General features: G+C 45.6%; 1 protein-coding gene across 3 annotated transcripts in view; it reads right to left on the bottom strand.

Annotated features, from left to right (window-relative positions):
* Window positions 1-4,283: 4,283 nt before the first annotated feature.
* Window positions 4,284-17,053, bottom strand: part of GABBR1 (gamma-aminobutyric acid type B receptor subunit 1) — a 32,476-nt gene continuing 19,706 nt past the window's right edge. For all 3 annotated transcript variants that reach the window (XM_037167078.2, XM_037167079.2, XM_037167080.2), the window contains 12 exons: window positions 13,802-14,044; window positions 13,127-13,190; window positions 11,416-11,493; window positions 9,982-10,132; window positions 9,424-9,556; window positions 8,093-8,209; window positions 7,895-8,002; window positions 7,398-7,491; window positions 6,553-6,680; window positions 5,899-6,027; window positions 5,561-5,704; window positions 4,284-4,979 (listed from right to left, as the gene is read on the bottom strand). In XM_037167078.2, coding sequence (XP_037022973.2) covers window positions 4,806-4,979; window positions 5,561-5,704; window positions 5,899-6,027; window positions 6,553-6,680; window positions 7,398-7,491; window positions 7,895-8,002; window positions 8,093-8,209; window positions 9,424-9,556; window positions 9,982-10,132; window positions 11,416-11,493; window positions 13,127-13,190; window positions 13,802-14,044 — 1,563 coding nt within the window. In that variant the 3' untranslated portion in view covers window positions 4,284-4,805. The remainder of the gene's footprint in view (window positions 4,980-5,560; window positions 5,705-5,898; window positions 6,028-6,552; window positions 6,681-7,397; window positions 7,492-7,894; window positions 8,003-8,092; window positions 8,210-9,423; window positions 9,557-9,981; window positions 10,133-11,415; window positions 11,494-13,126; window positions 13,191-13,801; window positions 14,045-17,053) is intronic.

Below are 17,053 nucleotides of genomic sequence, written 5' to 3'. Positions count from 1 at the left end.
CAGGGGGGGAGGGCTGGGATGGGAGAAATAGACAAAAAACTGTACTTGAAAAATAACTAAATAAAATTATTTTTAAAAAAAAGAAAATATAGTCGATAATATTGTAACAACTATGTATGGTGCCAGGTGAGTAGTAGAAACACCAAAAGGAGCACTTTGTAAAGTATATGATTCTCTAACCATTATGCTATACACCTGTAACCAATACAAATTAATATTGAATGTAAACTGTAATGGAAAAGACAAAATTAAATGATAAAGTTTAAAAGAGAATAACTTCCAGGATTAAAAAAAAAGCTACAAGATTTAGATCTTATGAGGGAGGGCACTTACCTATCCACCTAATACAACACTTGAGCTGGGAGCTTTAAGGAGTTATTCTAGAACCTTCATTTTAGTTGCCTATTCAAGTTATAATCACCAGTTCACTGCTGAAGGGCTCACTGAGTCATGACTAGCCCAGACCCTGTTGAATACCTCCTACCCACAGTGAAGCCAGCCTTCCTGGTTTCCCCCATGTACAATTAATCACTCAACCCAAGTACCAGAATATACCACCCCCAAATAGGCTTCTTCAGCATGTAGAGCCATAGGTTATTGAGAACCTGCAGATTCAGGAAAAGCTCTAAAATCAAGGCAAAAGTTTTTCTTTAGTAAAGGAAATTTACATTTGTAAAGGTGCCTCCATGTCCTGTAGCAGGAAGAAGGCATTGACTTAAACCTACTTCAGTCCTTACTAAAGAACCTTCATTCACTTTTCCTGATCACCTTCACATTACTTGCTTCCACCGCCCAGAAGCCCAAATCCTTTTTCTTTGTTCAGCCTAAAATGGTACATAAGCCCCAATTCTAACCACTCCTTTGGACTGATTACTCATCACTGGGTGCTGCCATGTGTATATGTGTGGCACTCCTGTTAAACTTTTCTCTGTTGCTAATCCACCTTTTGCCAGTCTAGTTTAGAGGACTACAGCTGGACAACCCAACATGGGTAAAGGAAAAAGGTTATTTTTTCCTCCCCTCCCCTCTACACACACCTAAAGGCATTCTGCATGCCACAGTAGCATGACTTCGGCATGTCTGTCTCCTTGATTGTATCAGGCCTTGGCAGAGTTCCTGGCTCACGCAGACCTCAGTGTTTCACCATGTGGGCCAGTGGTGCTGGAGTTCATCTTCCACGATAGTTTTGTGGCTGAAAAAGGGGCCACATAAAAACCACCTTTGGAATTTCAGAATAATCTTTTCGCCTTTTTCCAGATCCCTCAAGGCACACCCACGATACCTAAGCAGAAACAATGAAACCCCTCATTGTTATCTTGGTCCCCAGATACCAATTCTATGTGCTGAAAATATAATTAACTGTCCTGTGCCCACCAAGGTAAAAGAAATGTCTGCATTTACTCTATCCAATCTCAATTGTCCTGCTTTGCTTTCTCCTGCCTCCTTTATCACCAACGGATTTCATGTACCCCTGTCTACTCCTTTAATTCTAATGTATAAAATAATATGTTAAACTCCCATTCTCTAGAGCATTGTCTCAATCCAATGAGATTTTGCTTCCTAGCAATTCTCAATATTTTGGCTAAACTCATAACAATCCTCTATAGGTTTGCATGTTTCCTCAACAGTCTAGCAATTTCCTTTCTTGCTTCAGTGGGTCAGGTAAGTAGATGACATACTTGCCAAGTATGTCAAATATCACTTGTTTGGGGCATCACCTGACATGAAGCTCATCCTGATTCCCACCAGTTAATTCACCATGAAGTGTAAAGTAACAGAACTCCCTGCTTCAAAAGCCTGAGTGAATGAATAAGGTGTCCATCCAGAGTGGCCTGAAACTACACAGGACTATGGGAAGAGCCACAGCTGCAGAAAGGGCTAGGTGTGGGACAACAGCTGGTCCTGAAGTGTCCAGAGAGGCTGAAAATCAGTGAAGAGACAATACTGGCAATCAGGCAAGCAGTGTGGCCAAGGAAAGTGAACACTTGCTCCAGAGTGGACAGACCACATGTGGCAGATCATTTTTTCCAAAGAAGGCTGTGACCGCATGTCCCATCCCGTGTTCTTTTTACAGTAGGACTGATGCTTATCCCATCAAGAGGTCAAAGGTCTGTATTTCCTTCCCCTAAATCTGGATGCAGCATTTTGACAGCCTAGATCATAGGGTTCCACGTAAGTGGTGCTATGTGACTTCTGAGGCTATGTCAGAGAAAAGAGATGGCTACAACCTAGCTGGCTCTCTCCTTTCAGCTCTCTCAGGACACTCACTTTTGGAACCTAGTCATCATGTCATGAGGAAACCCAGGCCACAGTGAGAGGCCCCTGGTGGAGTCTCAGCTGACAGCCAATACCTACCTTTACACCCTTCAGATGACTCCAGCTCCCAGCCTTCAAATCTTCCAGGTATCTCCCTGCTGTCCCACCTGAGTTCCTGACCCACAGAAACTGTGATAATGCTTATTGTTTTGGGTAACAGGTAGTAGGTAACAATACATGCAGTGTGAATGCCAGCTGTACTCATTGGTTATGTGACCCTGGACAAGAGTCCTCCTCTCCCTGAGCCAGTCTCCTTACCAGACAACAGGTAAGAACACACACCTCCTCTACAGGGCTGTCCTGGGCACCAGGGCTAATGACAAGATGCCCAACAGTCCTGGTTGCTCCAGCCATCTTTATTTTACCTGCTTACTGGCTTCACCTTCCCCCTTGAAAATGTACCTTCATGAAAGACCATTCTCCTCACTGCTCTCAGCAACCTTACCAATTGAAACACGTTGACTGAAATAAAAAGGTAACAGCATCAACGTGCTCACAAAATGCCAAAGTGACTACGGTGGGGAGAAAAAAGGCTGTCAGTGTCATGAAACGCTGACAGGCAGTCTCAAGTGCGGGGCACTCTAAAGTCAGATCTAAAGCCTGAGGGTGACACAGGTAGAGCTGGTGACACCAAGGGAGTCACTCCCCACAAGCCTGCTGAATGGTGGTCTTACCACCAAGCAGAGCTCCCCACGCAACAGGAGCTTCCACTAGCCCTGTCATGGGGCATGGCCTCACACGGCTGCCAGCAAAGTGTCCAACTTGCACTTGGCCATAAGAGAACCTCCAATCCTTTGTAACACACACTATGCCTAAGTGCAAAGAAAATTCAAAGTGGTAATTCTGCTCTTTTAGGTCTTACCCAGGGCTGGTATATATAGCTTCTGCTGCTTCTAAAGGCAGCTAGCTGCTCATTTACATGCTGAAGGCTTACCTACTCCATAGGCTTCTTCTGCCTTGCTTGAGAATGTTCCATGGCAGGAAGAGGGGAACCTCACATTAAGTCCAAATGGTCCAAGACAGATAATCACAGTGGAAGGCCTGGTCTAAGAGGTGATGACCACTGCTTTCATGGAACTACAGAAACTGACCCTGAAACAGGACAATGAAATGATACAGCCCACCCAACCCTTGAGCTTGTTTACAAAAATCACTTAAAAGAATCAGTGTGAACGGGAAAGAGAAAGTTTGAGCTTCAGAAAAACACGTCTCTGGGAGCATTTGAGATCTTGCTCCCTGGCATATGTTGTCATTGTCGCTCAAATAAACTTTATAAAAATTCTCAAAAAAAAAAAAAAAAAGAGAGAAAGAAATAAAGCTAAAGTGCTTCTCCAAGAGAACACAAAGGATTATAAAAGTCCCAGGCAAAACTGTTTATTTTTTTCCAACAGCCATTCAAAACTTTCTTTTTATTTGGATAGAAAGTCCTTCCAAGATGCCAAGAGTTCTTAGACAAAGACTTCTAAGTTTGGAAGCACTCAGTGGCCAGCTCATTCACTACCTCCTAGCAATCATCATTTTGATGTTCTTAGTTCCTAATAAGGAGAGTCCTCACATCTGTTCAGCTACATGCTCTGGGCTCTCAAAATGTGTCCATCACTGCGAGAGAACTCATTAAACAGCAATGAAAGTGGCTAGCATTTACCCAGAATCTGCATGGTGATGGTGGTGCTGGAATATAATTATTGTCTTCACAAATAAGGACTTAGAAAATACAGAGTACAGAAGTTTTTGCATGTTGTGGAACCTAACAATCTGGTAGTTCGACTCCCCATTTTTAACCATTAATGCCATTACTCAGTAATGGCAGCCCTGAGCATGTCCCGCCTTGTCCTGCTAAGTCCTCACAGGATCAATAAAACACCTCTTTATACCCCTCCACTTTCATGCCTTTCCAGTGCTATGAAGCCCTCTAAGTCTCTGTGGCTGGACTGAAGCCCACTCTGTTCCCAATAAGGGACAGGTGCTAAGTCACACTGTTCACTGGTTTATTGAGATCTTTTCCCAAAAGACACCAAAGTGTGAAAGGGATACCACCTCCTGCTCCATAGGCCCATCTATCCATGTCAACAGTCAGGGGTGCCTTCCTTTGCTCAGAATTCTCACCAACTATCCACTGGAAGCAGCTCCCAAATCTCCCCACATTTCCTCTCCTTTAATTGCCCCAGAAAAACACAAAACTCAAGGAAGCAATCTTGGGAGGTAGTATACAGAAGGGAGAGGTGTGTGTATGAGGCTGCTAAGAAGCTAGTGAGTGAAAAGCTTCAAGGAGGTACCAACTAGATTATTAAGTAGTGACATAAAATCATAAGAGGAATAAAAAAGGGTCTGGTTCTTAGAACAATGGAGAACCAGAGAACCTCAGAGGAGTCACAGAGGGGCTGTATTTACAAGAGGTGGAATGGGGCAGTATGTTCCTCCATCTGGGGACAGGGAGCCCTGCTTCTTCCCATCCCTCCCCCTACTGGCCTATCCTCCCTACACACCCCTCACTTATAAAGCAAATGGACTCGACTCCCATCACAACTGAGTCGGTCAGGGAGCTCAGGGGGGCCCCTGGGTAGGACCCCAGGACCTTCTGGGGGTGTCAGAGGTGGGCGCCGTGAGCGGAGCTGCTGCCGAGACTGGAGCTGATGGCGCAATTCAGAGACTCGTTCCTCTTTCTGGAGGAAAAAGAAAATAATTAGGAGATGGGGAGAAGGGGAAGTCATGAAGGGTGAGGGAGGGTAAAGGGGACAACAGAGAAAAATGGAGGTGGGGGACACAGAAGTAGGTGGACAAAAGAAATTAAAATGAGAAATCCAGAAAGAACAAGAAAAGCCAAAAGAGCATTAATGGGAGCACCACTGAAGGAAAAGATCAGAGAAATAAATGGAAAGAGAAAATGAGGAAGGGGGCAAAGGTCAGTGCACACTGCTTCCAACAACTCATACAGATTTGTGTCAACCCAGTTTGAACATGCCCTGCACTGTCACTGCATAGCCTGGGGCCCAGTGGACACCATGAACACCCGCCCATCCCCTTTCCTGGAGGGTATGCTCAACATTAGCTGCTGAAGGCTCACCACTGCCCAGCAGAGCCCTCACCTCCTGATAACGCCAACACTGGATCTTACCTGGCACGGAATCCTTGCTCCTTGCCCTATCCCCCCCCGCTCCTTCCCTTGTCTGTTGCACTCATTCCCTGACAGGTTTCTCTTGTGATGGGGCTTCCTGGACCTTTTCTGCACCCTGCATCAGCACACCTCAGCGATGATCTTTTCAAGTTCCCGGTTCTCCTTCTCCAACAGCCGGGACTTCTCCTCCTCATGGTTGTTGGTTGATGATCCTGTCTTCATGGTGTCCTGAGCCTCCGACTGCCATTCCCCTCGGGTTATCAGTCGGCGCATCTGGGGAAGAATGTTTGGGGCCAATGTGGGAGGGCCAAGCAGGGTCTGTGTTGGCAATAGACTGATGGTGGGTTAGAATTGGAAGGAATGAAAATAAGAGGAACAAGTTCAGCCCCAAACAGGGTAAAGGGGACAGGGGAGCAGAGTCCTGGGAAGAAGGAATGGGGAGGGTAGAAGCATACCCAGGAGCTTACCTTCGGCACAAAGAGCACAACCAGCGTGATGTAAGAGGAAAAGACAATGGCAAGAGAGGCAAAGGCGAAGGCCGCGTCCTGCTGGCTGGACAGGATCATGGTGACAGGGGCAGTGATGAGGCACAGGACCTGGGGGCAGTGTGTTTGGGGAGTCTCAGCTCTATGGGCTCAGACAAGATCCAGGATTTTCTTTCCCCGGGAGAGAGTTGTTGAACTTTCCATTTGAAAAGGAAAGAGAGTTGTTGAACTTTCCAGATAGGATCATCCTCAACTCTCGCTTAAGAAGAATCACAAATAAAGTGTCCTAAAGCAGTTCACAGCTCTAGGTCAACCCAACACACCCAGAGTCCTGAAGAGTCAATCCCTGGTCATACCTGGCAGGAACTCCCAATTCAGATTCCAGCCTGCGAACCCCAGACAAGCAATTTAACTTCTTTCCTTCTGCCTTCTCATCTATGTCGTGTGGACACTAATATCCACTTCACTGGGTAGTGTGAAGATTAATAAGGTAGTGTCGGTGTGTGTTTTATAAACTGTAAAGTACTTTACAAATCTGAAGCATCCATGATCCAGTGCCTGATCCTTCCCATGCCACCCCATCTGGGTTGCTGTAGTCAGCCCCTCAGGTCAATGCCAAGTGTCCAGGGAGCTCACCGCCACATTGTAGATGGCCATGCCCACAGCCCGGTGGTCATTGATCTTCTCAGTGGATACACTCTTGGTCTCATAAGCAAGAAAGATACCCAGCAGCAGCAACAGCCCCTTGTAACCATAGAAAATGCCTGCGACAGCAGAAAAGGGTCACCTAGGCAGCATGATCTCCATGGTCCCATCCACTCCCCGTCCTCTATGCTAGTCACCCACCATGGATCCTTCTCATAGTTCCCCAATGAAAAGGGAGCCTCCCCCCCAATCAAACCCTCTGACCTAGCATACTCCTTCCGGTCTACTGCCCCCAGTGTCTATCCAGTTCCGCCCCCCCCCACCTCACCACTTCCTCCTGGGACTAGGAGCCATGTCACACAGGAAGATGACAGTCAATAATGGCTGCCAGGAAGGCAAGGGCCTGGGCCACACAGTGTCTTCTCACCTTTAAGGTGGGAAGACAGCTTTTCAGACTAGGGGCAGGTATACCATTTGTGATCACAGATCAGAGCAATTTTATAAAGGCCAGAAGAGACCTAAACCCATGCCCACAGAGCCCCAGTGTTACTCTAGGGAGTTGTCTAGATGTAGACGTGTCAGGTCTGAAGATGAGAGTGAGGCTATTCCCACTGGTCTCTGCTTCTGCTGAACCCAACTCTGCCTTATCCCTTCTTTAACTTCTAACCTCCCCCCAGCAAAATACCAACTGTCCCCCAGTCTCAGAAAAGATCAGTCCCATGACAGACAAGGACATTCAAACTGGGTTCACCTCTTCCTCTTTTTTTAAAGACATTTCTTTCTCCAAACCCACTGTCCTTGCCCCATCCTTCAGTCTGTCCCCCACATCAACACACCAAGCCATGTATTCATCTTCTTGGAGCTACAGTGCTCCAGCTGGGGCAGAATAGACACATCAATATCTTCCTTTGGTTCCTCCTTGGCAAAAGTCTAAGGGAGAAATAAGGCCACAGGAAAGATGGTTGTCATCCTTCCCTGTTCCCCCCACTTCTGCTCAGTCCCTGACTCCCAACTTGGCCCCCTTTCTTATGAGACCCCCAGGATGAGGCCAAGTTCCACTCTGGGCCAGAAAGCATTCACCTAAACACCTTAGAAATGATTACTCCCCCTCTTTCCATGAATCCTGGAAAGTGTGCAAATCCTTCCCAGACCCCCTACTGCTTCCATTCTTCAGATTAATCCAGAGGCCTCTGATGGAACTCCTTCTAAGGAGGAGGAAAAGCTCTGACATGCAGAAGGCAGAAAAGCACACTCCTGCAGAGGGGCTTATCTCCTCAGAACCACACACAGCCCTGAAGGCCGTGACTGCTCAGCCTTCTGACCCAAGTGGTACCTCAATGGTCCGGTGCAAGGGGTCTACAATCTGCCAGATGGTGAGAGTGAGGACATCCATGCCCACCAGCAGGCCCACCGTGGCATACAGCTTCCAGGGCTCCAGGGTCTGGGCAAACACAAAGTACAGGCACATAAGGGGAAGTCCACTAAGCTGACAGCCAAGGCACCAGGGGCTGAGGGATGGCAAACAGCTCACCTTCCTCCACTCCTTCTTCTCCTCCTTCTTTGTGAAGACTGTGTGGACCCACCAAATCTTGGTGAACATGGAGCCATAGCCCAGACTAAAGCCCAGACCCAGGAGCCAGAGGCGGGCCTAGGAAAGGAAAGGGGCAGGAGCAGAATAGGGCAGGGATGCAGCAGGGGACAGATGACCATGCAGGCAAAAGGCAGCCAGCAGGGATAGTGGGGGAGGGGAATACCCATAGGGGAGGGCTCCCTACCTTCAACAGATTCCTCCCATCCATCTTCTACTTTGCCACCAGGTGATCTGGCTAAAACCTCCTGGTTTTAACGACCAGTCACTTCTGACCATTCCCCAATGCCTACAGGGTGCAGCCTAGAAATCTCAGGATATGGCAGGAGACTGTTTACAGCATGGTCTCACTTGCCTTTCCAGGTTCAGCTCCCAGGCCCTTGCATGCCCAACACTCTAGCCATGCTGCTCAACGGGCTCTCCCTTGGTCTGCTGTCTTTTGTGTCTTTGCTAGTCATATGATGTTCCCAGCTGACAAAATCCCATGCATCCTTCAATATTTAAACATCACCTCTTCTTTAAGGTCTGCCCAACCACTCTGAGCTGCTCTCATTTGCTCCCACAGCACTTTGCACATATCCCTATTCAGACACCTGTCACACTGTACTGTAGCAAACTGTCTGCCTCCTCACTGCATTCTGGTCTCACTGGAAAGAGAATGCTCCTAATGAGTGGGATGTGCATGTATGTACAAATGCCCAGTGCAGAGAGGCATGAAGACAAGCACTAGGCAGAGGAAAGGGAAGTAGTAAGGTAGGCAGGGAAAACAGTGTATGTTTCCTACCAGCATAACATAGAACCACACAAATATCACTGCTGAAACCAGCCTTTCCCCACAGCTGCAGAATCTTTCATGTATCAAGAGTCTCATAGGGCCTCTCCCTGTGTAACAGTGGTTCCTTCCCCGCACTCTCCCAGCTGTCAATTCACATTTCTGCCTCCATCCTTCCCAGGCCCAACTAAGGCTCCCACAGGAACCCCAGTTCCTGTTCTCAGTCCCCACACCAAAGACAAGCCATCACTGTTCCTTTGTTCAAACCCCTTCCTTCATCTTCAATACCCACTCCTCTTCTTGGCAAAGCACACCATGGCAACCTGGGAGCCAAGAAGTGAGCTACAGAATGAAAGTGTCTGGAGACACAGAAAGATAGGGCAGAGACAGACAGAGATCAGAGCAGTGACACTAGAAGGAAAGGCAGGGAACTAGACAGCACAGGAGGTGCTCCTAAGTGGCGGGTCAGCCAGACCATACATGGTATCTGTACCCCCCTCACCTGGCAGATGAAGGGAAACTGGTTTCTCCCAATGTGGTAACCGTCCAGCCCGAGGGGGAAGACAGCAGCTAATGCCAGCGAGCAGCCCACAGCTGTCAGGTTATTCAGGTTGGGCTGTGAGTTCTGGATATAACTAGGGCAGAGGCAGGAAGGGAGGGAGAGAGAGAAGAGCAGAATCACCCCCTTCTGAAGGGAGGCTCAGCTCTCCAAATGCCACAGACAAAGGAAGACAGGCCTGCAGCAGGCAGCAGAGCCTTGAGAGAAAGATGACTGATGAGGGGCTATGCATGGACTTACAGAGGGCTTCCCTTCACAAACATTTTATTTGGAGCCCTGCACTGTGTTGCCTGCACAGTTAGCTGCTTTGAAGCAGAGATGGGAGTTCTAGTTGGTTTCCCCACTTTCATGCTCAGTGATCATTGAGGAAGCAGTAAGACAGTGTAAAAACCTCAATTATACATGGCCTAGAAGTTACTCAGATTTGATTCTTACTCCCTTCAATGATCATTATCTTGGAGAGGCAGACAGGACAAGAAAAACATCAGAAGATACACTTACCGGACATGGGAGTTGTAGATGTTAAAGGACAGACAGACAACAGCTAGGACAATGCCCAGGCTGGAGAGAACCGAGACGGAGATAAAGAGTTTCTGTGACAGGAAGCGGAACGTCTTGATGACCAGGGTCTGGTCAGCAGGGGGGGACCCTCCTATGGCAGAGGGGGAGGGGGAGAAAGGGAAAGAAAAGGAAGGGGGATGAAGGAATGAAGGTGGGATGGGGGAAGGCAATGGACAGAGCTGCTGGTGGACACTCAGTCCTTTGGCTGGGAGGACAGGAGACTTAAGTGCCCTGAGCAGTGCTGCTGCAGGTGCAAAGAAAGCTCTTAAGGGACAATGAGAAAAGCGATCGGCAAATGGAGTACATGTGTGAACTAGAGGCTGACAGAGGCTGAGATGTGTCACCAAAGTTATAGTCTTTTTTTGTTATTGTTTATTCTTTGTTTTTCTTGCAGGAAAGGAAAATGGGAATGGAAAGAAGGGGAGAGATGAGAGAATGATGAGGTTTCTTATGACTCAAATCAAAAGCTGCAAAAAAGCTTAACGACTGTAAATTCATAAAGCTAAAGAGCCTCCAAGTATCTAGTCTGCCCGCCTAACTTTAGGAAAAGAAGAAACAAGAACTAATCTATGATTTTTAACTCTGACAGGCTGATATTCCCAAAGGTGTTTTTCAGTTATCACTAAGCACTAAGAAGAAGCTGAAATTTGTCAGAGTTTTCGGGGCAGGGCAGGGGGGAGTTTTTCATTTGGTTAGCTTGGGGAAAAGTGTAATTTAGGCCACGCAGCATTTATAGTTATACAGAACACTGCCCTACATTCAAATTATAAAACATTTCAGAATTCCAGCAGGGGTGGGAGCTACTAGACTCCAGCTGAGCAGGTGAATGGCAGGGTCTTCCATGGCTGTGCCTCCCTCCATTCTTAAAATGTCAAGCCTTTATTTTATCAGGAAGACCTTCCTTTTGCCCACCTTTAATGTCTTTCCCATTTCCTATTATTTTAGCCCACCAAGCAAAGAATATTGGTTACTTTCCCCTTTTATAATGCACATTTTAGTAGAAGACAATTTCTATCTCCTATAGTTTAAGCAATTGTTTTCTTCAGAGATAAAGAGGCAACTGAAACCTAACATATCAAGGCACCAGAACATCTGGGACACCCAAATGGAGTTTCCATTTCCTGCCCTGCCTCTGACCCCCATAACTGCTTTTAATAGTGCATGCTACCAACTGTCTATTCTGTTTCCAAATACACCAGTCTCCCCTATCTACGTCTTGGAGAGTCTATTTCCTTTCTCTGAACCCAGCTCCTGGTCCATTCTCTGGAGCATTTCAACTTAATGGCAGCTACCACCCCACTTTCATTCAAATTCATGACCCTTTTCTGTGATTGTTCAGAGGGGATGAAAGGAAATAAAATAGGATCTACTTACCGATCCATTTATCTGTTTTGGACCAGGAAAGATCATCCTTGGTACTGTCATAATAGCCAATCTTCTTGTAGCTGCCACCTGGACAGACGACAATAAAAAAAGTTACCACAGGTTGGTGAAGAGCAGATCATGGGCATTCCCAATTTCCCACTTCCCTAAAGTAGCCTTCTGTGGTTATATCTGATTTTCTCTTCACCTGAGCCCCTGAAAGATACTTGCGAGGACCTGAGGGGTCATGTGAATAAGTAACCTGACTTAAAAGCAGTGTGGGTCCCACAAATCAATCTTGTATGTGTCAAGTTGTTCAGCGAAGAAGGTTCCACCATGTGTCTGCCATTCATTCCACTGCCCCACACCTCTCTTAGCAAGATATCTCACTTTGATTCTAGTTTTAAAGCTTTAAACATTCGTTTATTCTCCCTCTCATGATAGACAGAATCATAGAATTATTTTCCCAGTGGCTTTCCTTTTAATTTTATAAATTTATTTTATGTTGCTTGGCTTGGGTTTTAATTTCTTAAGTAAGTTGTACCTGCCCCTTAAAGAGCCACAAAGTAAAATTCAGTCACTCCTAAGATATCTGTTCTAAAACTGTTCCAGTTACCCTAACTTTTCCATCAAAAGCCAACTCACATCCCCTTCACCATGGCTGAAGTCCATTCCCTCTTGTCCTAGATACAAAGAGGAACTGAGAGACTGTGAGAGGTAGGAGGAGGAAAGAAACTTTTCACAGGAAGCCAAGAAACAGCTCTCTTGACCATGCTATGAGGGTGAATGTGGGGGAGTTGAAAAATTAACTCAAAGTTTTTCAAATACATAATTGTGCTACGCTATAAGAAAATACAACCTAGAAAGGGCAAACTATACATACTGCAGAAATATTCAGAATGCTTACTTAGATAGCAAGAAAATTCTATAAATTCTCTTTAAAAATAAAAGGTGTCCTAGATTCAACTTTCCTTGAGTCCACGGGTATGCAAAGGAGAGGTCATTAACCCTGCAACCCAATCTACCAAAAGAAAATTTCTTTAATTAAAATCAAACCCAGGCCTTAGCTGGTGTGGCTCAGTGCATTGAGAGCTGGCCTGCGAACCAGAGTCACCAGTTCAATTCCCAGTCAGGGCACATGCCTGGGTTGTGGGCCGGGTCCTCAGTTGAGGGCACATGAGAAGCAACCACACACTAATGTTTCTTTCCCACCCTTCCCCTCTCTCTAAAAAAAGATAAATAAAATATTTCTTTAATAAAATAAAATAAAACACAGCCCTGGCTGGTGGCCTTCAAGCCAGTTTAATTCCTAGGCAGGGCACATGCCTGGGTTGTGGGCCAGGTTCCCAGTAGGGGGCATGCAAAAGGCAGCCACACACTGATTTTTCTCTCCCTCTCTTTCTCCCTCCCTTCCCCTCTCTCTAAAAATAAATTAAAAAAATCTTTTCAAAAAGTCAATGGAGACACAGAGGCTGTTTCCAAAGTACATGCCACTTTTCAAGAAAACGAGCACTGCTACTCAAAGAAATCCACCCATATATGAGTTGTTTTTACTGTTTGTTATTATTATAAAAGCTCAATGAACAGTTAAAAGAGGAGGGCAGGAGGTGGAGAGGCACCCAGGCTGCCTTGTGATACCATCTGGTGTCCTAGCCCAGCTCCAGCTGGGCCCCATGCCCTCACCCCATGGTCCCTTTGCCCCAACTTATGGCCCTGTGCTCACCCTGGAGTTGCTCAATAAGCGTCCATGCCATCCGAGAGCCACTGGCATCAAACACCACATGGCCCTGAGGGAGAAGAACATGAGCAGTAAGGCAAAGAGGACAAAGGCAAGAGTGAAAGAGAACATCAAAGACTCTTTGAATCCTTAGGTTTTTTATGTTAATTGAGCTTCAGAATGAATTCTATTTATGGCATTTGCCTGCATATAGGACGTACCCCAGATACTCATACCCTAGATTTCAGAAACGTTATTTTTTAGAGAAACTTCACCCATGATATTGAAATGGGATAAATCCCCAGGTAGAGGGAGCACCAGGAGACCTGGCTTATGGCTGTGTGACCTGAGCAAGTCACCAAATCCCCCTAGATGCTACTTTTCCCACTTTAAAAGAAATAAGGAGATGGTCTCCGTTTCTTCTTTCAAAATCCTATGACTCTTATCTGACTAATCAGTGTCTGGACTAGAAAGAAATGAGGGGTGGGACTGAAAGAAATAGAACAGACCCCTCTTTCCCTTCTGGCCCCTGGTTGGTTTTCAGGTTTGGGGATCCCTACTTCCTTGGTCTGAGACCAATTATCACAGGGAGGTAACAGACAGAGAACACATGATTCCAAGAGAGTGTATCTCTCTCTCAGTGGGAGACCAGAGGAGTGAGAAGAAGTCCCTGGAACTCACAGAGACACCCTCAAAGGACGACGAGTTCATTGCCCGGTAGATTTGGTCAGTAATGGTCTGGTTGTTGTAGTTGAAGTCTTCCAGGCGCACACCTGAGCGGCCATCCCCTCCAGATGTCTTGTTCAAAGCCAGTGCCAAGGCCCAGATAGCATCATAAGCCAGAGGTGCCTCCTGGAAGCCACCTGTCTCCTCAGGGTGTCTTTTTAGTCGCTTGGTCAGTTTCTCCACAAACTCCTGGGATGTCTGAGGAGGAAAGAATTAGAGTGTGATAGGGAATGGGTGGTGGCATGATTCTGGTTCTGACATTAGGACTTGACTAGATGGTTTAAGTTCATGTTGTCATGTTAAATGCATGCACATTTAAAATCTTTAACTATGACCATACCCAAGTGTCTTTCTTGTAGCAGAAGCTATACTAGACTAGAGCAGAGATTAGTTGGGTCCAATGGTCTTAGTGTGCATAGCTGCTAGCTCAGAACTACCAAGTTCTTAAAGAACAGACACTTTGCATAATAAATGGCAAAAGATAAAAAGTAGAGATAGAGAAAAGCAAAAGAATGGATAGTCTGATGGAGAGTTGCAACACTGCGCTCTCATTCAGACCTTCCCAACAGAACTGACCCAGGACCAAACAGCTCCTTTAATTCTGAAAGATCTCAGAAAAGGTGGCAACACACCTTTTTCGTCTACTTGTCAGCCTGGAAGATTTTTCTTTAGTGTTCTGACTTTTCACCATCCTCATGTGCTTTCAGTTCACTGATTCTTAAATGGTTTTGAGAAAACTGAGTACTATGGAAATAACCTTAACATTTTTAAAGCCTGTTATTCAATCCCTACCCACAACACTTGTTCCAACCCTAAACCTTTTTTCCAAGAAAGCTGAATAGAATGACAGCTCCTTTAACTCTGTCATGGAATAGATTGAGAGACCCAAATTTCTATACTTAGCAGTAACCTGGCTTAGCTAAATGACCATAGGCAAATTGCTTTAAGTTTTTGGAAATGTCTTCCATAATATAGAAAATCACACCTGCCCTTCCTTATGTCCCAGAAACCACAAACAAAAAGGCTCAGTGGCCACCTCGTGGCAAGGCACAAGTAAGGCACAGGCACTACACCTTCTATTTAGATTTGGAATATATTAACATACACATACTCTATGAAGAAATGAAAAATAGATAAAAATATCCATTCCCCATGCCCTGCTCATTTTACTTTCTCTTCAACTTTCTGGAGACACAAAGGAGTGGAAAATGAAAAGGACAGGCAGTTGTGGTACAGTGGAAACAGCCTGGGCTTTCAAAACAGATAGGCCTGTACTTTATTCTCCTTAAGGACAGGATCGGGTTCCATTTCTCTCTTTATCCTCAGAACAGAGCATTGTGCTCAGCTGATAATGGATGTCCAATGGATTAGGGCAGTGAAAATACTCTATATGATACTATAATGATGGAAATAAATACATGTATATATATACACACAGATATATATACACACACACATATACATATATACCTGCATATATATATATATATATATATATATATATATATATAGTCTGTCCAGAAGGTATCCAGCCATGTAATATGAAAAATAGAGGCATTAATTTAACAAAATACAAGATACACTGGACAATGATACTTCAGTCCCCTTCAAAGTAGACACCTTGGTACCTCACACAGTTTTCCCAATTACCAACAGCTGTCAGGTTATATTTTCCTGAATCTCATCACCAATCTGAAATGTCTTCTCTTTCAAAGGTTTTAGTTTTGGGAAAAGCCAGAAGTTGCAGGGCACCACATCTGTACTCTAGGGGTGCTTAGTCACCTGGGTGATTCAATGTTTTGCCAAAATACACTAGACAAGATGTGATACATGTGTGGGTACATTGTCACAATGAAGATGTCAATCACTAGTTATCCACAGCTGTGGTCTTCTGAACTATCCAAATAGGTTCCCTGGAGGAATGTTCAAGCTTATTGAAAAATTTAATACAGATTCATTGCTCTACTTGCTCTGTCTTTTTTTTTAAGATTTTATTTATTTATCTTTAGAGGGGAAGGGAAGGAGATAGGGAGAGAAATATCAATGTATGGTTGCCTCTCGTGTGTCCCCTGCTGGGAACTGGCCTGCAACCTAGGCATGTGCCCTGACTGGGAATCAAACCGCGATACTCTGGTTCGCAGGCCCACACTCAATCCACTGAGCTACACCAGCCAGGGCCATGCTTTGTCATTTTGAATGTGACAGCCACACAGTACACATGTTCACTCAACAGCATCTACTGCTCCCACTGACTAGTAGAGTGAAGTTGTCATTATACATGCCTGGGCATTCCAGTCCATCTCCCATGGCTACCAGGTTACACCAATGTCTCACAAACCACTCTCGTTATATTAACAATGGCTGGACTTGTCAGACAGACTATATACAGACATACATACATATATATATGTATATATATATATATATCAGAATGTATAACTCCAGAGGTTTCCAGCCAAGATGGAGGCATAGGTAGATACTCTTTGCTTCCTCAAAAACAAAAGGACAACAACTGATTAAAAAAAAACAACTGGAACTGCCAGAAAATCAAACTGTATGGAAGTCTAACAACCAAGAAGTTAAAGAAAAATCCATCCAGACTGGTAGGTAAGGAGGAGATGGGAAGCCGGAGTAATGAGGATGCATGAAAAACAGTGGTTGGCAGACCAGGGCAGGCAAGGCAGCAGCCACCGGACTGGAATATCCCACATTCACATGCAGATAGGCCAGGAGGCACAACTGGGGAGTGAGCCAGACAACACAACCCAAAGTTCCAGTGTGGGAAACTCAAGCCCCAAAACCGCTGGCTATTAAAAACCCGTGAGGATTGCAGTGGCAATGGGAGAAACTCCCAGTCTCACAGGAGAGATCGTTGGAGGGGCCCATGGGATCCTAGAACATACACAAGCCCACCCACCCAAGAATCAGAACCTGAAAGGACACAATCCACTTGTGGGAAGTGAGGGAAGTGACTGAAAGCGGGGCGAGAGCCAAGGAAGCAGCACTGTTCTCTGACCCCTCCCCCACAGACAGCACCACAAGGCAGTGAAGTGGGTTGCCCCACCCTGGAACAATGATAAAGAGCTCTGCCCCTTACAACGTAACAGGTGCACGGAGACAAAGAAACATGGCCCAAATGAAAGAACACATCAAAACTCTGAAAAAAGAACTAAGCAATGAGGAGAAAGACAACCTATCAGATACAGA

The sequence above is a fragment of the Artibeus jamaicensis genome, unplaced genomic scaffold (genome assembly GCF_021234435.1).
Source record: "Artibeus jamaicensis isolate MK-2021 breed Jamaican fruit bat unplaced genomic scaffold, CSHL_Jam_final contig_469, whole genome shotgun sequence".
Taxonomy (NCBI): Eukaryota; Metazoa; Chordata; class Mammalia; order Chiroptera; family Phyllostomidae; genus Artibeus; species Artibeus jamaicensis.
This window is presented reverse-complemented; position numbering and strand designations above follow the sequence as displayed.